We start from the raw sequence: 21,885 nt of genomic DNA on the forward strand, positions 1-21,885 counted from the left end.
TCTGAGCCCAAGTCCCTGATGATGCACACCCCGGGAGGCAGCAGTGATGGCCCAAGACGCTGGGTCCCTGACACCCACCTGGGAGCCCCGGCGCGGGCTCCCAGCTCCTGGCTTCAGCCTGGCTCCGTTCTGGCTGGCATGGGCACTTGGGGAATGAACCAGCAGATGGGAATTCTGTCTTTCTTTCTCTGTCTCTGTCTCTTTGCCCATGAAATAAACTTCAGAAAGCGTTCTAAATGGCGAGGTATTGCATACGAAATCCTCTCGCAGACTTGAAGTCACTGCCAGATCACTTGGGAGACTTCTGCCAGACTGCTGTGGAGGAGAGCAGCCGGGCACACTCAGCACAGACCCACGGGCTGCTGGACCCGCGGGCACGGGGGCCGAGGCCGGAGGGCGGGCTGCCAGCCTTGCGCGTGGCCCCAGGCCTCATAGCCTCTAGGGCTCAAGTCACAAGTGCTGTGATGCCAGCAGAATTGCCAGTGGTGATCCTCGGGTGCACAAGGAGGGGCAGAGGGCAAGTGCCCTTGTTGGGGTCACAGGAGGCCAGCGGGGAGTCGGGGAACAAGGACACCCTTCGCCCCCCTCCCTGATCACAGGCACTCCTTCCCGTCCAGAGCAGCCTGATCTGGCCTCCTGGGGCCTGCGCCCCCAACACGGCTCTGTGACCTGGCCATCTGCACGCTCACCTCAACACAAGAGCGCACCACCCCCTCCCTGGTCAACCTGCACCCAGCTGCTGTCCCACAGGCGTGTGCCTGCCTCTGGGTGGAAGGTCCTGGCGGCAGCAGGAGAGGACACACCACTGGGCTTCTCCCCCGATGCTGGGCCTGGAGGGAGCTGTGTCAGCCTGGGTTCTGCCCCGAGACTGCCCACGCACGCCTGCCTGGCCTGTTCTCCGGCCTCCGGAGGCCACGTCTCTCAAGCTTTAACGTGAAGCCCCTCCCCACCCCTGCCCCGAAAGGAAATCTGTTGCGAGTGTGGCTGACAAATGGCAGACACAGGTAGACACTGAGGGAACACCCCAGAGTGCAGAGCAAAAGGCAGAGGCAGCAAACTAGGACGGGTGAGGAGGGGCTGAACTCGGGTGGTCAGACAGGAATCCAGCCCAGGAAGACTGAGCTGAGAGAGAAGGTGAGGACGTTTGTTTTGTTTTACGAAGATTTACTTCTTTATCTGAGAGGCGGACTTATAGAGACGCACGCAGAGGCAGACAGAGGTCTTTCATCTGCTGGTTCACTCCCCCGGTGGCCACAATGGCCTGGTTGGGTCAGGCTGAAGCCAGGAGCCAGGTGCTCCACCCATGTCTCCCACGTGGGTGCAGGGGCCTAAGCACTTGGCTGATTGTCTATTGCTTTCCCAGGTGCATTAGCAGGGAACTGGATCGAAAGTGGAGCAGCTGGGATGTGAATCAATGCTCATATGGGACGCTGGTGTCACGGGCGGTAGCTTAGCCCGCTGTACTGCAAGGCTGGACCCAGGTAGGAATGTGTCTGAGGGATACTAAGAGGCACCTCTCCAAGCTGAAGCAGCCGCCAGCACACTGGGCACCGTGGATGCAGAGCCCCTCTCGGGGTCCAGCGTCACAAAACTTCAGGGAAAGGGGAAACCTGACGTTGCTACAAATGTCTAGAGAAGCAGCCACTGACCGTGGGATGAGAGGGGGCAGCTTGGTGACTGCATGACAGGGAGGCAGTGCCTCCACGGTGCGGAGGGAAAGCTACAGCACGGCAAGAGCTTGGAAACCCGAGACTTTTCAGACACGGAGGTCAGCGCTCCAGAGACACTTTGTTGAAGTGGTTACTTAAGGATGTGTCCCAGCAGGACGAGGGCAAAGCCCGAGAGACGACACACCGGCCTGGTGGCTCAACAAGGGGAAACTGTAGAGTGGGTCCATGCTCTGGGACCTGAGTCAGGGGCTGTTAGACAGAACGGGATGGGTCCCAGAGCCATGGTGATGTCTCGGTGGCATGTAAAGGTCCAGTTCTTCTCTCTCACACACAGGCATCAGAAAGCCCCGGAGGAAAAAATAGTTCATGCAAAAATTATTACTCTAACATCAAACTAAAATGTGGGACTGCTTTGAGAAGAAGGAGGAAGAACCCAGTGGGTTGTGACATCAGGAAAGCCCTAACTAAGCCTGGATGTGCAGGGAGAAACCGGAATCCTGGCACCATTCTCAGAGCTGTGTAAACACCTGTGTGCACACAGAATGTCATGCTTTCTGCTCGGGCCTCACGTTTGAACGCTGCCCAGGGACAGGCCAAGACCTAAACACGAATCCACATAAAGGGCTAAGTGGTGCTGCCTAAAACGGCATGGGACACGGGACGGCCAGAGGCTTGTCTACAGGCAGTCAGGAGCGCCTCAAGGGGAGAGTGGAGAACTGACCTTCTCCAGCTGAGAAAGAAGGGGTAAGCATGGAGCCAGAGAGGCCTCCGTCAGAACACGGCCGCCAAAGCTCTCCACGGGAACACGGCCGAGGAAGGCAGCCCTGGCCGTTCAGCCAGGTGGGGCTGGCGGATGAGGCAGGAAGGCTGCGCTTCCTCTCGGCTCCCAGGCTCGGCTGCGCGATTTGCTTAATTGATCAAGCGTTCTTATTATGCTCATGGAATACCTGGATCAAAATCCATAGAGGGAGGGAGACTTCCAGCCAAGAGCTCTCTGAGAGTAGCTGCAGGCAGATGCGAGAGAGGACAGACTGGGGGGCGGGGGAGGCAGACAGGACTCCTGCGGCCCTCGTGGGAGGGGGAGGCGGACTCCCACGTGGGCACTGAGTTGTCCATGGGGATGGACACCACAGGGGAGAGTAATTTGGAGAGAAACCAGGACCCTGGGGACCGACAGCCGGCGCCCGGTGGCTGCACGCACCTTGCTGGGGGAGAGGAGGCTGGCCACACGGTGCCATGACTGTGCCCACGTCACCTCTATCTCGGGCTCCCCAGTGCCAAAAGCACCCAGGAAGGGGACGCAGTGAAATGCCCAGCAATGAAGGTGAAGCCGTCTTGCTCGCTGCCCCAGGCCGCGTCCAAAGGGACGGCCGTGGACGCCCTCATCAGCTGCCAAGCCCAAGTATCGCTCAGAGGCAGGAGAAGGCGAGTCTCACGCAGCCAGTGAACACGCTCAGAGTTGGATCTGTCTTTTCCAAGCCTAACGGATAATAAAAAATACATAAAAAAAATACCAAATCATGATGGGAGGAGATGCAGGAAGTCGGCGTTGCCTGCCGTTCCGTTCTTACTACCTACACACAGAACAAAAGCTAGGTTTTCAAAGGAAAGCTGGGGACCCACACACGCGGCTCACGGCGCAGCACCCCTCTGTGTTTCTGCAGCACGCGCCTCCCGGAGCTGCACGCGCTAGAGGTGTTCCCACCCAGCCTCCACGTGAGCCCAGCTGCAAGGACGGGCCAGCTGCCGGCACAGCTGGTTTGCAAGCCGCTGGACTGAGGGCTCAGAGAGGGACGGCGAGCTGTCCGAGGTCACACAGTGGCTCTCGGCTAGTAGGTCCGAGAGCAAACTCAGAGCAGCTCATTTTTCAGGGGCTCTACACGGCCCCAGGGGACGCACAGGTACACTTCTGCATGCAGGTCTGTGTCTAGAAGGAGCCGCAGGACGTCAGCGGCAGAGACGGCGGCTGGAAGACACACTCGCTCATCACACGCTAGCGTTTCCGTCCCGTGCTGAGACTTTTACCACGTGCATTTCCGAGTACTCGTTTAAATACTGCGGAAATGACGGCGGAGCACCACAAAAACCAGGAGCTGCGGAACGGGCGTCCGTAGCCCGCCCCGCTGCTGAACCTCTCCCTGCGGGCTGCCCTAGGTAAGGAGAGCTCGGCTCTCGGAGCCCCTTCTCTGGCCGCATTCAGGGGCACACCCCACCCCCACCCTGGGGAAGGTGGGACGTGGTGCACAGAGCTCTGGATGTGTGGGGTGGGTGCCTGAGGACCTCACTGCCAGTGAGGGTGGGGCCCGATGCCCTCACGCTTCCAGGAAGTTGTTCCCCGTAGAAGCTAAGAGAAGAGGATGAGCCGAGCCGTCCCCTCACCCATCCCCACATCCAGCACCTCAGCGGGCCCTTTCCATCCTGACTACACTCCCCCACCACCACTCGCACGGTCCCCTCCTCCCCACCAGCCCAGCCACCATCAGCTCTGGCCTCCCAGCTGGTCCCCATCTGTCCCCCGCTTTCCTCCAGCAAAGGCCGGATCACACAGCACAGCACCCTCGGGCTGAAGGCCCACTGCCGCCCCTCTGCGGGTACAAGGTGTCCAGCCCCTCTTGTTGAGTGCCTGGCCTTCCTCTGTTACCCGGCCCACTCTCTTCTGGCACACTGCTACTGCTGCACTGCCAGGTCCTCTTTCCACCTCAGTGCCTTTGCACCTGCTGGAACTTCTCAACCCAGGGGTTTCAACTCGGACGTCACCTCCTGGGGCTGGTGCCGTGGCGTAGTGGGCTAAGCCACTGCCTGCAGTGCCAGCTTCCCAGCTGCTCCTCTTCTGATCCAGCTCCCTGCTATGGCCTGGGAAAGCAGTGGAGGATACCCCAAGTCCTTGGGCCCCTGCACCTGCTTGGGAGACCCGGAAGAAGCTCCTGGCTCCTGGCTTCAGATTGGCGCAGCTCCTGCTGTTGAGACCATTTGGGAAGTGAGCCAGCAGACGGAAGATCTCTGTGACTCTACCTCTCAAATAAATAAATAAATAAATAAATAAATAAATAAAAACCTTAAAAAAATGAAGTCACCTCTTCAGAGGGACCCTCCTTGACCCCCTGCCCAGGGGCTCCGTCACCTGCTGCTCACTTCTTCCATGGCGGCAACCACGAAGCAAAACTCTGGTTTGTGTCTCTTTAAACCAGACTACCTAGCGTCACAAATCAGCTGCCCGTGAGTCAGCTTTCTGTTACTACGACTCAAGTACCTGAGAGGAGCTGCCTGGAGGGAAGAGGGTTACCTGAGCCCACAGTCAGAACGTTCACAGTCTAAGACTGGGCAGGCCCATTGGTCTGGCACCTGACAGAACAGGAGGACCACAGGGTGAGACAGAAGCAGAGAGGGAAGCTGGGCCCTGTAAATAGTGTGCCCTGGGGAGAACTACCTTCCAGGGGTGCACTTCCTCTTAGATCAAGTCTCCACCCTTCCTCCATGCATCCCTTAACCATTCACATAAGACTCTGGGGTTTAACTGTCCCCAGTCAGACGATGACACGTGAGGTTAAAGACCGTACCTATCTTCTTTGCTTCAGTATCTTTAGCTCCCAGAATATGCAGGTCTCGGTAAATATTAGTTAAACAAACGGATGGATGAGTGCAGTAGATGGGTAGATGCACATAGGCGAAGGTAGGTGGATGCAGGGATGACAACAGGGGATGGGGATGGATGGACAGATGCGTGGTTGGACGGGTGAGCGGCTGGCTGAATGGTGGGTGGATGGATGGAAGGGTAGATGGGGGATGGGGGATGGGGGATGGATAGATGGGGGATGGGGGATGGATAGATGAGTAGATGGATGGATGGGGGATGGATGGATGAGTAGGTGGATGGATGGATGGGGATGGGAGATGGATGGGTGGGGATGGGGGTGGATGGGCAGATGCATGGTTGGATGGGTGGAGGTGTGAATGGTTGGATGGATGGATGGATGGGGATGGGGGATGGGTGGGTGGGTGGATGGATGGATAGATGGGGATGGGGGATGGAAGGGAGACGCATGGGTGGATGGCACACGGGTGGTGGGAGGATGGACGGGTGGTGCAGGGTGGTGGGAGGATGGACGGGTGGGGCAGGGTAGTGGGAGGATGGACGCGTGGGGCAGGGTGGTGGGAGGATGGACGCGTGGGGCAGGGTGGTGGGAGGATGGACGGGTGGTGCAGGGTGGTGGGAGGATGGACGGGTGGTGCAGGGTGGTGGGAGGATGGACGCGTGGGGCAGGGTGGTGGGAGGATGGACGCGTGGGGCAGGGTGGTGGGAGGATGCATGCGTGGGGCAGGGTGGTGGGAGGATGGACGGGTGGTGCAGGGTGGTGGGAGGATGCATGGATGGGGCAGGGTGGTGGGAGGATGGACGCGTGGGGCAGGGTGGTGGGAGGATGGACGCGTGGGGCAGGGTGGTGGGAGGATGGACGCGTGGGGCAGGGTGGTGGGAGGATGGACGCGTGGGGCAGGGTGGTGGGAGGATGGACGCGTGGGGCAGGGTGGTGGGAGGATGGACGGGTGGGGCAGGGTGGTGGGAGGATGCACGGATGGAATTTATTCAGCTTCGTGTGAGATCTTGAGGTCTCCCCGTGCCTCTCGGTGGACTCCTCCTGGTGGCCTGTGCTGGTGAGGCTGATGATCTTGTCGAAGGGAGTGGATTCAGATTCTTCTTTCTATACTTTTTTTTTTTAAAGATGTACTTATTTATTTGAAAGTCAGAGCTACAGACAGAGAGAAGGAGAGATCTTCCACCTACTGCGGTCACTCCCTAGATGGCTGCAACAACCAGGTTGGACCAGGCTGAAGCCAGGAGCCAGGAGCTGTATCCAGGTCTCCCACGTGGGTGGCAGGGGCCCAAGCACTTGGGCCATCTTCTGCTGGGATGGAAGTGGAGCAGCCAGGACCCAAACTGGCGCCCATATGGGATCCCAGGGTGGCAGGTGCTGGCTTTACCTGCTATGCCACAAAGCTGGCCCCAAAGACATTTTTAAAATGCCATTGAAATACTGATAATGTCCTGCCTGACCATGACCGTGATCGACGTCGCCATGTCTGGACCCCGTTTCTCCTGTGCACTCAGGGCGCGTGGAGGGAAGGCCAGGGAGCACCGGGGCCCAGTCGCTGTGAGCGGGTGCGTCAGCCACTGGGCTCCCCCGCTCTGAGCAGGCTGTAATGTGGTGGGGAAGGTCAGAGGGGAGAAGCCCCTCGCAGAGTCAGAGCAGGTCTGCGTCCAGATCCGGATCCGTCTTTGTTAATCACGTTTGCACCTGCAGGGGCGGCCCCCGCCACACTCCGCCTGCCCCGACCATAACCCCGCCGCCTACAGAGGGTAATTGCCCAATGCTGGTGCAGCACCAGGCTCTCCGCTGCTCGTTAGGCCATTTCTGGCAGGAGTCTGCAGTAGGCTAACGAGCTGCGGCGCGCTCGCCCTGCAGATGCTCTCCGCCTGCTCTATCAGAGGAGCGGCGCTCGGCTGCCCCCTCTAATGCCAGGGGCTGGGGCTCCAGGGCACTGAGACCCGCCCACCTCTTCAGCAGCCAGCTCCCGCACTGCCCGCCCTCTGTCGTCCCGGCCAAGTTCACAACCTGGTCTCCAACACAGCGGCCGTCCTCGGCCTAACTCCTGCACCCTGGAAGGACAGACTCAGGCGGTCACGCGTCACCCAAGGGAGCTCGGTTCTGTCCCCCAGCTGCGCCTGGGGAGGTGAGGGTTCTGTCTGCGCCTCCCTCTGGGGCCAGGCTGGGGCAGCCACACCCTCGCCTGGGACCTCACCTCAGCTCCTCACCTTGGCCTTCACTTCTCAGCATCAGTGTCCGAGCAGGTGGACGACACACCTGACCTCCAGGTCACTCAGGGTCAGCCCTGGACAGTGCTGGCGCCCGGTGGGGGGAGGGACACACAGCGCCCTCCTGACTCCGTGTCTGTTACGTAAACATCGAGGTGCGTGAGGCCGCGCCCCTCCTTCACTGGGGCAGGCAGCACTGACCCCTAATTTTGCTCAGGGCAGGGGCTTTTCGACTTTAGCTCAGAAGTCCCCAGGGACCTGGCTGTGGCCTTCGGCCTGTCTTCTCTGTGGCCTGCCTCCTGGCACAGCAGGTGCTCAGAGCAGATGTAAAGCGAAGGCTTCCATCTGCACAGAATCACAGGGGGCGGGGCTGGGGTTCAGTGACTTCCGTTAAGAGAGGCCGCGAGGGCGGGGGGCTCTGCCCCTCCTGGTGGCCTGCGCCATCGCCGGCTGAACCGCCCCGGGAGCCGTAGGCTGCGGCCCCGGGCACGCCCCATCTGCTGTTGCTCGTGTGGGATGCTCTGCAAGGGGACCCAGCCAGCTTGGCCTCAGGGTCAAGCACAGCAGGTCCTTGCACCGTGCCCCCGTGGGGAGGCGGCCCTGGAGGTGCCGCTTCCAAAGCCAGCACCCCAGGGCCGACCTGGCCGCTGCTCTCTGCCCTCGAAGCCGGCTCCGCCACGGCCCGAGGGCCAGCTGCCGCCGGCACCCTCCCAGCTTTCAGAGAGCCTTGTCCCCGAACCCCTTGGGTGGCCCTTGACGCTACTGTGGCGAGAACCCTCCCGGTCACTCCTGGGCCCCAGGCACTGTGGATTGCTGGCTCTGCCAAGACCCTCCCCGCTACAACAGAAGCACCATGTGAGTCCCGCTGGCCGTGTCCACCTGCCCAGGGTCCACTTGCACAGGTAGCCTCCTGCTGCTGTCAAAATGACCCATCTGGCCCAAACTAGAACTCAACAGAAGCAGCTAGGGTCAGGCCTGGCTGTCTGGGAGCTGCTGGCTCCTGTGGCTATGCATGTGGCCAGGCCATGGACGCTACCCAGCTACAAGATCACAGAATGGACTCTCAGAGGCAAGACTGGACGTGGGCAGTGCCCTCTGGAGGGGGCCCGACTCCTCTGCTGGGCATGTTTTTCGTGATACAGCACACCCAGGATGCGAGGCAGGCCGAGGAAGGAGCAGGCGTCAGAACCAAGTCTGCCCAGGAGTCCGGCTCCTGAAAATGCGTTCAAACAAATACCTGAACACAGCGTCCACGGCGACGCCACTTGTCAAGCCAAGGGGTGGAGATAATCCAAGTGCCCGACAGGGATGGATGGGCCAGCCTGGGGAAGGTTATCTGGCCTTAAAAGCACCTAAAGATTCAGACAGTGCTGCAGCACGGTAGACCCGAGGGCGCCACGCCGAGGGAAGCACACGGACATTGCAGGATTCCAAGTATGTGGGCTGCAGAGGGCAACAGACTCACAGAGACGGGAGGTGGAACAGGGTCGCCACGGGCTGCGAACTGGTGTCTGGGGGACGGAAGTGGTGACGGCAGTGGTGACGGCTGCGAACTGGTGTCTGGGGGACAGAAGTGGTGACGGCTGGGAACGGGAGTCTGGGGGACGGCAGTGGTGACGGCTGGGAACGGGAGTCTGGGGGACGGCAGTGGTGACGGCTGCCCAGCAGCGTGGCTGCGCTCCGTGCCCCGAGCCACGCCCTTGTGAGAGGCGAGGATGAAGAAGGCGCCGTGGTGTGCATTTCACCACAACAATGGGAAACACTGGACGGCCGGACCCTGACAGCAGACGGCCACAAGCCCTGTGGGCTCCCTACACAGAACACCCTGGAGAGGCAAACCCGCCAAGGGGCCCCCGGGGGCCGGGCGTGCATCAGGTGACGGTTGGTTGTGCCAGGCTGTGAACACACTTTACATTGGCAAAGCTCACGTCAGGCGGATGTTACCTCCATAAAAATGAACTAACCCGGGCCAGATCCCTCGGCAGCAGGGTTAGCCCCTCCTTACAGACCCCGGGGCCAGGGGAGAAGCCCCAGGCTGGGCCTCTCGCCAAGGGCTGGCCCCAGGCCTCACCAGTCCTGTGTGCCCACTCCTGGCCTCCCCTCCTCTTGTGTACCAGGCGCTGAGAATGCTGGGTGGGGTAGGGGCCTGGGCTCCCCATGGACAAGGGTCCTGCCCCACAGCCATCCTGGCCCCCAGCAGGGAGGCGGAGTTCGGGCAGGGGGACACTCAGTGCCGGAGCAGCTGACGCGGACAGAGATGCTACTGTTCTCTGCTGCTCACCAAGCCTCCACTGCGGGAGGGCCACCTCCTCCCTGAGCAGGCCAACCGACCCCACCCTAACCTCAGCCCCCCGCAGACCTGAGTTGTCCCCTGGGTGTCGGCTGCAAGAACGTGGATCCCCCGTGGAAGCCAACCCTGTGCCCTGAGCCAGGTGCAAGGCTCTGAGCAAACCAAACAGACCCCATGGGGGCAGGGTGGGGCATGGGGTGGAGCGGCTCCACCCACCTTCCTCAGCCCCGCCCCCACAGCCATGAGTACAGGACAGGTCGATGCGTGAGTCCACACTTGGACGTTCTGCCTCAACCCTCCTCCCATGGGGCTGCTCTCTCCCTGCCCATGCCCCCCGTCCCACCCCCTGAAAGCCGGCCGCCTCCTCTGGGGCGGCCCCCAGCTTCACTCCAACCACAGGGGCGCTCCAGGTGAGACGACACGCACCCACCGCACGGAGGGCCCCCGCGCCCGAGGAGGCAGCGCCTTACCTGACGGCGTCGAAGCTGTCGTAGGAGCCCACCGTGTAGTGCCTGAAGAGCTTCTTGCTGCGGTCCGCACGGGTTTCTGCACGGAGAGGAGGGAGACACGGTTAGCACAGCCTCGGCCCCGCACGCTGGACCCGCACGGCCTGACTCCCGGTGGAGTCCTGGCGGCCTCGGCCAGGGAGGAGGACAGAGCCCTGGCCAGGTGACAGCGACGGCCCAGGCAGGCAACGGAAGCTGCCGGAGCGGGCCTCTGAGGCGGCCAGTGTCCTGGTGAGTCTGGGAGCCCGCAGGTGGCCGCCACAGGGGAAGAGGGCGTCTGTGGTTCTCTTCCCGATTTCTCCTGGCAACAAAAGAGCGCACTTCGCAAACACGACGGCGACTCCCGAGTGAGCACTCCACTCGCTGCCAACGCGGCAGGTTTGGACCTCAGCTAGCAGGAGAGGACACGAGCCACCATTAGCTCAGGCCTGTGTGCGTGTAGGCGCCACGAGAACTACGAGGGACCCTGGTTTGCTGTCTGGGTATCTTCCTCTCAGTGAAATCCCTCCTCCCACCCCCCTCCCCCAGCTTCCCTGCTAAATCCTGCAAAGAGGCACGGAAGTGATGCGGCCGGTTTCAAAACTGGAACTCCGGAGGCCCTCGCTGCTGTGTGTCAGGCTCCACCCAGATGCCAGGCCGTACACGCGCAGCTCGAGTGAGCCCGGGCGAGAGTACTGGGAACAGAATTGGCTCCTTTTATGCCCAGAAGTGCTCGCGGTTCCCCACAAGCACATTGCCCTTATTTATTTATTTATTTATTTATTTAGATTTATTTACTTGAAAGGCTGAGAGTGCTAGTGTGGTCTTCCATCTGCTGATTCACTCCCCAAATGCTCATGATGGCCAAGGTCTGGGCCAGGCCCAAGTCAGGATCCAGGGTCTCCCTTGTGGGTGGCAGGGGCCCAAGCACTTGGGCCATCATTGGCTGCTTTCCCAGGTGCACCAGTAGGGAGCTGGATTGGAAGTGGAGCAGCCGGGACTCAAACCAGTCCTCTAATATGGGATGCGGGCATTGCAAACTATGGCTTAATCCACTTTGCCACAACACTGGCCCCTGCGTGCTCCTTTCCCACCAAGTGTGGAGTTAGCCTCCTGGGCAGCAAAAGCTGGTGAGCCCAAGACTACATTTCCCAGCTGCCTTTGCACCAGGGGCGGCCATGTGACTAGTCCCCACCAATGGCATGTGACCACAGCTGGACTGCATTTCCCAGCTGCCCTTGCACCTGGGGTGGCCGTGTGACTCGTCCCCACCAATGGCATGTGACCACAGCTAGACTACATTTCCCAGCTGCCCTTGCCCAGGGGTGGCCACATGACTAGTCCCCTCCAATGGCATGTGACCACAGCTGGACTACATTTCCCAGCTGCCCTTGCAGTCAGGTGTGGCCATGTGACTAGTCCCCACCAATCGCATGTGACCACAGCGGGGGAAGGTGCTTCCCCTCTTCTCCCCTTCTGCTTCTGCCAGCTCCAAGCTCAGAACTCTGAGGCCCTGGGAGAAAGTGGCATCCACAGTGAAATCAAGATGCCTGCGTCCTTGCACCCTGGGCAGGGGCGGGGATCAGGCGTCCACTCTATCAGGCTGCACTCTGGGCATCATCACAGTGGCTGGCACTGCCTTATCAGACATGCAGCACAGACACGGCCTCGTGATGTGGCTACCACGGCCTCTCCACTCCTTCCACGTTGTTCACCAAAAGCACCTGAGGCTCTGAAGATGCAAAGTCTGACAATTCCGCGAGCAGCCGCTGGGTGCTTCCAGTGTGCCAGGCCCTGTGGGCGCTGTGCGGCCCACACAGGGGTACACCGGCCATGCCGCCAGGGTGGCCCCCTTGCTGTCCGCGGCACGAATGCCACCCTTCAAAGGCCTGCTCTCATCTGCAGGAATAACTCCATTTCCGCTGGGCCATCACTTATCACCTGCTTCTCTCTCTGGTATCCAAGTAACGCAGGCGAAGGCGACGGCCTCCAACCAAACAGGCTGCCAGCAGAAGAGACAAAGCGAGCCACAGGCCAACAAAACAACCTACTGCTCCAGCAAACAGAGCCCTGGAGAGGAAGTCCTCCCCACTGCAGACAGGGCGGCTTTGTTACATTGTACGTAAAAAGGCCCCGGGGAGATAGGGCTGCTAGGTGCCTGCCAGTCCTGCCCCATCACCAGCTCTGGCCTCCCTGAAACACTGAGTTCTTCCACCGCACCCTGCTCTGTGGCCTCCCGGGCGCTCCCGGGGCTGGGACAACTGGACCCATTTTAGGGATGAGGACAGTAAGGGCTGCCAAGACAAAGCCACCCCCTCCCCCCTAACCCCTGGGCCTGCCAGGACCAGGATCCTCACCTGGCTGAGAGAGAGATTGCAACTCCTAGACTCCCTGGCCCCTGGGAGATGCCCCACAGGCCCCTCCATACACACTCAGAGACTGGGACCTGGAGCCCTCTGCCCCTAGTCAGACAAATGCCGCTTGGAGGCAGGGCCTTTGGGAGGTAACTGGGACTGCAGGTGGTCACGGGACCATGAGCGTGGGTCCCTCGGGGGCGTTAGTGGCTGACGAAGATGAGGATGGGTGTTCCCTTGCACTGCCTTACCATGGGACGTCCTGCACCCTTCTGGGCCCTGCAGAGTCGTCACCAGCAAGGAGGGCCTCCTCAGAGGCGGCTTCCAGCACCAGGAGCTGGGCCGACACGCACGCCTACATTACCCAGCTACAGCGACAGAAAATGACCAAGACACCTGCTGTCCAGCTCAAAGCAGATACACAACATAAACGCTTGCTGACCTCAGCTAAGGGCCCTTCTCCAGCCAGGGTGCCGGCCAGGCCAGGCGCTGGCCTGGCCAAGCTGCTCCCACCTCCCCTGAGCTGGCACCCAGATGTCCCCCTTCCCTCTTCCCAGGCACCCTGCAGGTTGCACATGCCTAACCCTCCTGGAGCCAGGCCCTGCGCTCCACATGAGAGGCAGGGAGGGTGAGGAAGCAGAGGGCTGATGGTCCACGGACTCCGCTAGGGACCCAGCAGGGGCACACGGCATGTGGCACAGCTGGAGGTCACACACATGTGGGGCCCTGGAGGGATGAGGGTAAATCTCTGTGGGGTAAGCAGAGGGGCTCCCAAAGCTGTGCAGGGGCAGAGGGTTGCCCACACCTCTGCTGCTCCTCCTTGCCTGGTGTGACTGCTCTGGGTGCTGAGATGACTGGTTCAGGGCCCTGGCTGAGGTCAGAGGTTCTAGTCCCCAGGGCAGAGAGGAGAGCATAGAGGAACCTGTGTGTGTGTGTGTAGGGGGGTGTGCATGGCAGGGGCATGTGCACATGGGTGTGTGTGGGGGTGTGCATGGCAGGGGTGTGTGTGAGGGTGTGTGTGGGGGTGTGCATGGCAGGGGTGTGTGTGAGGGTGTGTGGGGGTGTGTGCATGGCAGGGGTGTGTGTGAGGGTGTGTGTGGGGGTGTGCATGGCAGGGGTGTGTGTGCATGGGGGTGTGCATGGCAGGGGTGTGCGTGCACGGCAGGTGTGTGTATTTATGGGGTGTGTGTACATGGGGTGTGTGTGTATGGGGTGTGTATGGCAGGGGTGTGTGTGTGTATGGGGTGTGTGTGTGGCAGGTGTGTGTGTGGCAGGGGTGTGCATATGGGGGGTGTGTGTGTATGGGGTGTGTGTGTATGGAGGGTGCGCATGGCAGAGGTGTGTGTGTGTATGGTGTGTGTGTGTGGCAAGTGTGTGTGTATGGGGTGTGTGTGGCAGGGGTGTATGTATGGGAGGTGTGCGTGGCAGGGGTGTGTGTGTGTGTATGGGGGTGTGTGTTTGGCAGGTGTGTGCATATGGGGTGTGTGTGTGGCAGGGGTGTATGTATGGGAGGTGTGCGTGGCAGGGGTGTGTGTGTGTGTATGGGGGTGTGTGTGTGGCAGGTGTGTGCATATGGGGTATGTGTGTGTATGGGTGTGTGTGTGGCAGGGGGTGTGTGTGTATGGGGTGTGTGTGTGGCAGGGGTGTGTGTGGCAGGGGTGTGTGTGTGTATGGGGTGTGCGTGGCAGGGGTGTGTGTGTGGCAGGTATGTGTGTATGGGGTGTGTGTGTGGGAGGTGTGTGTGTATGGGGTGTGTGTGTATGGGGTGTGCGTGGCAAGGGTGTGTGTGGCAGGTGTGTGTGTATGGGGTGTGTGTGTGTATGGGGTGTGTGTGGCAGAGGTGTGTGTGTATGGGGGTGTGTGTGGCAGGGGTATGCGTGGCAGGGGTGTGTGTGGCAGGGGTGTGTGTGTGGCAGGGGTGTGTGTATGGGGTGTGTGTGTGTGTATGGGGAGTGTGTGTGTATGGGGTGTGCGTGGCAGGGGTGTGTGTGTGGCAGGTGTGTGTGTATGGGGGTGTGTGTGGCAGGTGTGTGTGTGTGTATGGGGTGTGTGTGGCAGGTGTGTGTGTATGGGGTGTGCGTGGCAGGTGTGTGTGTGTGTGGCAGGGGTGTGTGTGTGGCAGGTGTGTGTGTATGGGGGTGTGTGTGGCAGGTGTGTGTGTGTGTATGGGGTGTGTGTGGCAGGTGTGTGTGTATGGGGTGTGCGTGGCAGGTGTGTGTGTGTGTGGCAGGGGTGTGTGTGTGGCAGGTGTGTGTGTATGGGGTGTGCGTGGCAGGGGTGTGTGTGTCTGGAGGTGTGCGTGGCAGGGGTGTGTGTGTATGGGGTGTGTGTGTGGGAGGTGTGTGTGTGTATGGTGTGTGTGTATGGGGGTGTGCATGGCAGGGGTGTGTGTGTTTGCGGTGTGTGGCAGGTGTGTGTGTATGCGGTGTGTGGCAGGGGTGTGTGTATGGGGTGTGCGTGGCAGGGGTGTGTGTGTCTGGGGGTGTGCGTGGCACACATCACCCTCATGACGACCACCATCATTACGTGTCTCGAAGAGGCCCCAGGGCTAATGGGAAGGGAGGCAGACCAGCTCGCCCCCTGGGAGGGAACCATTTATTCAACTGCTTTCTTAACTGGGTGGAAGTCAAGGCCAAGCTTCCCACCAGGCCACTCTCGGCCAGGCCCAGTACGTCCCACAGCAGGCACTCAGCCAGGTTCCCGGGAGCCACACTGTTTGGAGGCCGTGAGGAAAGCAGCCCTGAGGCACAGGGCACGAGGAGGCTGCTCTGGCTGCCGCCCTGGGTAGGGGAACGGTGGCCCGTGAGGAAGACCAGGCAGAGCCACGTGGCATCGCCTGGTCTGCATTTTTTAATAAGGTGTATTTATTCATTTGAAAGGCAGAGCAAACGCATCTGTCACCTGGGGGGCACAGTAGTCTCCCTCCGATCCTGTGCCCTCTCCAGGCTGACCCACTCTTCTTAAAGCAAACGGAATGGGCTTTTAAGAGACGCCAGTCGGGGGTGGAGGGCACAGTGGCTGACACGGCTGCTTGGGACGCCGGCTTCCCACACTGGAGCGCGGCTTCGAGTCCCAGCTGCTTTGCTCCCTGCTCATGCACCTGGGAAGGCAGCGGATGATGGCCAAGGGCTTGGGTCCCTACACCCACATGGGAGACGCAGTTCCCGGCTCCTGGCTTTGGTCTGGCCTAGCCCTAGCTGTTGAGGGCATTTGGGAAATGAACCAGCGGACAGAAGATCTCTCTCTGTCGCTCTGCCTTTCAAATAAACACATTAATTTTTATTTATTTATTTATTTATTTATTTTTTGATAGGCAGAGTGGACAGTGAGAGAGAGAGAGAGACAGAGAGAAAGGTCTTCCTTTGCCGTTGGTTCACCCTCCAATGGCCGCCGCAGCCAGCGCGCTAAGGCCGGCGCACCACGCTGATCCCATGGCTGGAGCCAGGTACTTCTCCTGGTCTCCCATGGGGTGCAGGGCCCAAGCACCTGGGCCATCCTCCACTGCACTCCCGGGCCACAGCAGAGAGCTGGCCTGGAAGAGGGGCAACCGGGACAGAATCCAGCGCCCCGACTGGGACTAGAACCCGGTGTGCCGGCGCCGCAAGGCGGAGGATTAGCCCAGTGAGCCGCGGCGCCGGCCAATTAATTTTTAAAAAGATTAATTTATTTTTATTTTAAGGCAGGACAGAGAAGGAAAAAGAGGGAGGGAAGGAAAGAGGGAGGGGGAGGGAAGGGGGAGGGGATGGGCGGGGAGAGGGAAGGGGGAGGGGATGGGCGGGGAGAGGGAGAGGGATCTTCCATCCACTGGTTCACCCATCAAATGGCCTCAATAGCTGGGGCTGGGCCAGGCTGAAGCCAGGAGCCTGGAGCCCCACCCAGATCTCCCACACGGTGGCAGAGGCCCCAGTACCTGGGCCATCATCCACTGACCTCCCAGGCGCATGCGCAGGGAGCTGCATCGGAAGCAGAGCAGCCAGGTGTTGAATGAGTCCTCTGACAGGGGATGCAGGCGTCGTGGGCGGCGACTTAGGACGCTGCGCCACAGCCCCAGCCCCAGCCCCAGCTCTCCCCCTCGCCTGCCACCGCGCCCCCGCCCAGGGGCTCCCCAGCAGGTGAAGCAGGTGAAGCAGCCCCCTTTTCCCCTTCGAAGGCAGTGAGCGGACGTGTGCTTCAGGGCTGCTGTCCGGGCTAGAACGTCTTCCCTAGCTCGGATTTCACTGCCCTGCCACACCCCCAGCTCCTGCAGCACAGCCGGGCACGCAGAGGGTCCAGCGACCACGGAATATGCAGATGGGCAAAACCCACTCGCCTTCGCACCCTCTGCTCCCACTCAGTGCCGGGGGGCCTCTCCCTCTCTCTGCCGTGGCACGACGGCAGGCGGAATGCAGGGTCAGCGCCTCCCCGGTGCCATGGTGACCACTACCACGCTCCTCCAAGCCCACAACCCCATGCTCACCCTGGCCAGGGCCGTCACCGCTCGGTTGTGAAACAGGTGCCTGGGCCTGAAGCCCCCCGGGCTCCCATTCTTCTCCCCCTTCCATGTAACTAGGGACTTGCTCCTGTTCCCAGGAGACGCCGTGAGGCTGAGCAGCCCACACAGGCAGCCTGCAGCTGGAGTGCCCCAAAAGCCGTGCTCTGAGTGTGGCCTAGAAAAATCTATATTGAAAGGGGGGAAGAAAAAAAACAAACCTAGAAATTCCATTTCATACACCTCTTGGGACCTGTGAAAGGCAGTGACAGATTGCATGACAAGCTTCCGATGGTCAGGATTTAAAATAGCCCTCTAGGTAGAGCATCTGGGACGGGGAAGCCACACAGCTTGGCAGGGGAGCCACAAGGGGGCAGCCCGGAAGGATCCAGTGGCCCCGAATCCCAGGCTGCGCTCCTGGCAAAGGAAGCGACAGGAACTTCCCCCAAGAAATTCACGCCTCTGAAAGACCCGACACTCATTCGCAGGGCCTGGGGTGGGGCAGGGGGGCATGTGGAGAAGAGCACTGGCCCGGTGACACCATCAAGGCAGCGGGAGCGAGCCCCCCCCCCCCGGACACGGTGACCCTTTTACAGCCCAGCCACCTTCTCTGCGGGGCCGTCCCCTCGAGCTCAGACCTGCTGCAGGTGCACACGATAGTCTGTATTCAGACAAGACAAACTCGGTGCACTCTCTGCCAGCTGTCTGACCTCAGGCAGCCAATAGCCCCCCCACCCAAGCCAGGTTTCTGCTCTGGGACCCGAGGCCAGCGGCAGGACTGACACTGCTGGGTTGTGGTGAGGAGGGGGCGGAGTCACACCACCAACAGGCCCCTTCCCCGCACCTGGCCCAGTGAAGCTCTCAGGGACAGCCGGGAACCTGGCTCGGTCTTTCTGATCTACCTCCATCTCTGAAAACACCTGCTGCCCACGTGTGGCACAGAGGGCACCTTCCCGGGCTATGACCACGTGAGGTCCTGGTGGGGGCTGACTGGCTCAGGACATGGCACTCGTGCCAGCCTGGCCACCCAGACAGACCCTCTCTCTGGAGACCAGGAGTGCTCATTGTCTGCCTGTTTGATCCGAGGACATCTGAGCATGGACACTCAGGCTGCCCCCGTGGGCAGGGAGGGAGTGTGTGACCAGGTGCCTCAGCGCTCCACCTGCTTCCAGAACACGGGGAGGCGGGGCCGCGTGGTCTGCCCAGAAGAGGCCCTGGGGTCCTTACACGGGAGTCTTTGGAGCTTTACATTTCTTGCCAACCAAAGAGCTCTGACTCAGCCCTGCGGTCGCCCTGGGTGGTTTCCAGGGTTTCACCTAGGATCCTGGCTTCGCGGCCCCGACCCCAACAACGAGGCTGTCCTGGACACTCCACGGCTCTAGCCTCCGGCCTCCAGCTCCTGGACACAGCTGGCCTCTGCATCTGCAGGTCCACTGTCCACAGACTCACTGAACTGCAGACAGAAAATATTAAGGGCCCAGGGCTGTGGAGTAGCCGGCAAAGCTGCTGCCTACAGTGCTGGCATCCCATGTGGGCGTGGGTTCAAGTCCCGGCTGCTCCACTTCCAATCCAGCTCCCTGCTAATGCTCCTTGGAAAGCAGTGGAGGATGGCCCAGTGCTTGGGCCCCTGCCCAAACATGGAAGACCAGGAGGAATCTCCTGGCTCCTGGTTTCAGATCAGCTCAGCTCTGGCCATTGCAGACATTTGGGGAGTGAACCAGCAGATGGAAGACCTCTGTCTGCCTCCCCTGCCCCCACTCTGCCTTTCAAATAAACAGTTTAAAAAATTAAAAAAAAAAAAAGTCTGGCCTGTTCATAACAGGTCCAGAGGTTTCCCTATCAGCATCATCCAAACAACACAGTGAACGCCAGCCTCACCACAGGGCAGGGTTTGGAAATCACCTGGAGGCGGGGAGAGGCACGTCCGCTGTGGAATCCTACGCCACTGCACGTGAGGGGCTGAGCAGCTGTGGGTCCAGGGCCAGTGTGGGAACCCCGGCCCTGTCCACACCGCTGGGTCAGGCCCCGCGGCAGGAGGCAGTGGAGGTTGCAGCCTTGGGGCTGGCAGGGGTGCGAGCGGGCAGGGGAGGCACCAGCCCCCTCCAGGAGGCCCCCAGCAGCTCCTCTCCAGCAGCTAAATGCAAGGGCTCCCAAACCCATACGCCAAGGCAGAGAATCCCAGGTATGTCCCCCTGAGAAGTGGGAGGCACGTGGCCACTCCCAGCAGCCTGGGGGTCTCTCGGGCGTTCTGGGGAAGCGGGGGTCGCGTGGCAAGACGGGAGAGAACACCTGAAGAGAGAACGCGGGTTTGGGAGCAAAGCTGATCATTAACAGGTGCTAGGCCAGAGGACCAGAGGTCATGGAGGTGGTGCTCCGTGACTGCCCGAAGCAGGCGGGAAACAAAACCAGAAGGAGGGCTTGAGAACGCTTTCCCCTAAGGAAGCCACGTGCCTTTGAGGAAACAGCCATGTTTAGCCTGGCCGGAACACCAGGCGCACACGCGCTGAGACACCCCCACCACGCAGGCGTTTACGTGTCAGTTACAAACAACACTTGCAAAAACGAAGAAAAGTTACCTTTCCAAGCTACAGGAAAGCTGTTTGTGGTCAGGACTTTAGAAAAATGGTTTTTGCTGGGCACACGCCCAGTGCCTTCCTGGAACCTGAGGCAACAACCCAGCCACACGGCACCAGCTCCCTTTGCCTCAGCACAGGGGAGACCAGCACGGTGTCGCTGCCGAAGTGAGGGCCCAGGGAGAGGCTGGGGGGGAGCGAGTGCCCCGTCACTGTCCCCTGCCACAGGCCACTCACACTGTCCTGAGTGCACAGCATGAGGGCTCCTTCACGGCCCACAGGTGCCAGAGAGGAGCCCCAGACCCAACCTGGGCATTCCCCTGCCCACGTGCAAGCTCCCGGGAATGGGCGTCTCCAGTGGGGCACTCAATAGCTACTTGCAATGTTTTTCTCCATCCCATGGCCCCTCCTCCCTGGCTCCGTCCAAGAGGGGCCAGGTGTCTGCCCTGGGCCAATGAGAAGGGAGCAGGTATCTGAAGGGCGGGGCCTCCCTGTTAGTGCCGCCCCTTGCCTGTGCCAGCAAGGGCTCCAAGGAACCGGAGGAGCAAGCCAGCCCGGCCCCCACCTCTTGCCAAGGAAGACAGAGAAAGCCTTGGGTGACTGAAGGTTTCTGTCTCCCTCAGGGGAGGACAGTCGGGACCCAAAGCCGTGCCTCATCTCATTAAGTCCAGGACGCCCCAAGGAGTCCATGGGACCGGGAGGCTCAGAAATGATGTCTTCATGTCTCACAGCCAGCACACAGCTGCTCTCTTAGCCACACGGCCATCCCGGGGAGGAGCCAGCAGGGCTCCGCCACTTCCAAGATCACTTGCTGGGATCCACACGCACAGGACCCCCACGGCCCCCCGCTGCATTCCCCCGCCAGGGTGAGTCGGGGGACAGTCTTTCTGGGAGATGCCAGTCTTTCAGACGAAGCACCTGAGGTGACTGGGAAGTAGTGCGGAAGCCTGGAACCCAGCTTTCCGGGAAAGGGCCCAGGAGGACGGTCCCTTCATCTCAGAACCAGCCAGGACTCACCCGAGCTCACACAGCTGGGACGGAGGACACTCAGTCCTCCTGCCACAGCCTCTGTCCACCGCTCTGTGTGCGAGTGCGAGCCTGGTGACCACCCGCGCCCCCTCCCCCCACCCCCCCGCAGCTGTACCCGGTGCTCCCGGTGAGGGAGCCAGGAGCCCCATCTTGACGCTCTGTCCTTGCTGCTGTCTGGCCAAGCGAGGCCGGGAACCCTGGCGGAGGGGCTGCGACTCCGTGCTTCGGGCCACACGTGCTGATCACCACCCTCCCAAACTGGTCGGACAAATGAATAAAGCTGCTGGCTCTCGGTGCGTCGGTCTCTGCTCTGCGGTTATTAGAATGTTTTTTAAAAACACCAGGCCAAGGGGCTCGGTGGAAGCGTCAGAGTCGACAAGACGCTTGCATGGAAATCAGAGGGAGTGGAGACACCCGGGGCCCGATTTGCCCTCTGTCGGTGACTCGGCTGGCGGCGTTCTGTCTCCCAGAACGGCTCTCTCTTCCCGCTCCATCTGCAGGGAGCACTCTGTGTTGGGGGGACGCTGGCACACCCCCAGTCCCAGCAGTGCAGGACTGCAATAAGAATTCCAGGAAGCGAGGAGCAGACACACGGGGGTCTGGGAAAAGACCCCTTCTATCCCCAAATCACCCCAGCCCGAGCCCAGGGCTGGGGCGGGGGGTGGAGCAGCGCCTCTCTCTGTTCCACCAGGGCACCGATTCGCTCTCATTTTTCACCTCCAACACAGGACCCCCTCCAGAGCCCACATCCTCACCCCAAATATAGCCCCGGGGTGGGGCCCACTTCACAATCACCTCCCACAAATCCAGAGGTCTTCAGAGCTGCCGACTACGGAGCACTAAACATCATGTCCTCCCGTGTCTCCTTCCTCCCAAGACCACTCCCCAGCAGGTGGGTGCCCCCCCAGAGGGCCTAGGAAGGGGAAACACAGCGCCCAAGGGCACGCAGGTCTGAGCGGCAGAGCTGGGGTTTAAATCTAGGAACAGACTGGGGGCGGGAGGTCTCGTTTTAGCTTCCTCATCTTTTTTAAGGACACTGGCAGCTGAGGCTCAGGAAATAGGACGTGGAGGAGAAAGACCTGTTGAAGCTCCAGCAGCCGTGCGATCCCACAGAGACAGCCGAGGCTGTGGCATGCCCGCCCGGACTCCGCAGCCAGGGCTAGCGGGTTCATCCCCCGTCCTGGGGGGTTTTGGCAGGTGGGCCGGG

The 21,885-nt window shown here is 60.8% G+C and overlaps 1 protein-coding gene across 17 annotated transcripts in view; it reads right to left on the reverse strand.

The window, feature by feature from the left end:
* SHANK2 (SH3 and multiple ankyrin repeat domains 2) overlaps nt 1-21,885 on the reverse strand; it is a 390,809-nt gene that overhangs the window by 138,451 nt on the left and 230,473 nt on the right. For all 17 annotated transcript variants that reach the window (XM_089307208.1, XM_089307180.1, XM_051839167.3 and 14 more), the window contains one exon: nt 10,240-10,315. In XM_089307208.1, coding sequence (XP_089163334.1) covers nt 10,240-10,315 — 76 coding nt within the window. The remainder of the gene's footprint in view (nt 1-10,239; nt 10,316-21,885) is intronic.

The sequence above is a fragment of the Oryctolagus cuniculus genome, chromosome 1, assembly GCF_051225735.1.
Source record: "Oryctolagus cuniculus isolate XC-2025 breed Fujian yellow rabbit chromosome 1, ASM5122573v1, whole genome shotgun sequence".
NCBI lineage: Eukaryota > Metazoa > Chordata > Mammalia > Lagomorpha > Leporidae > Oryctolagus > Oryctolagus cuniculus.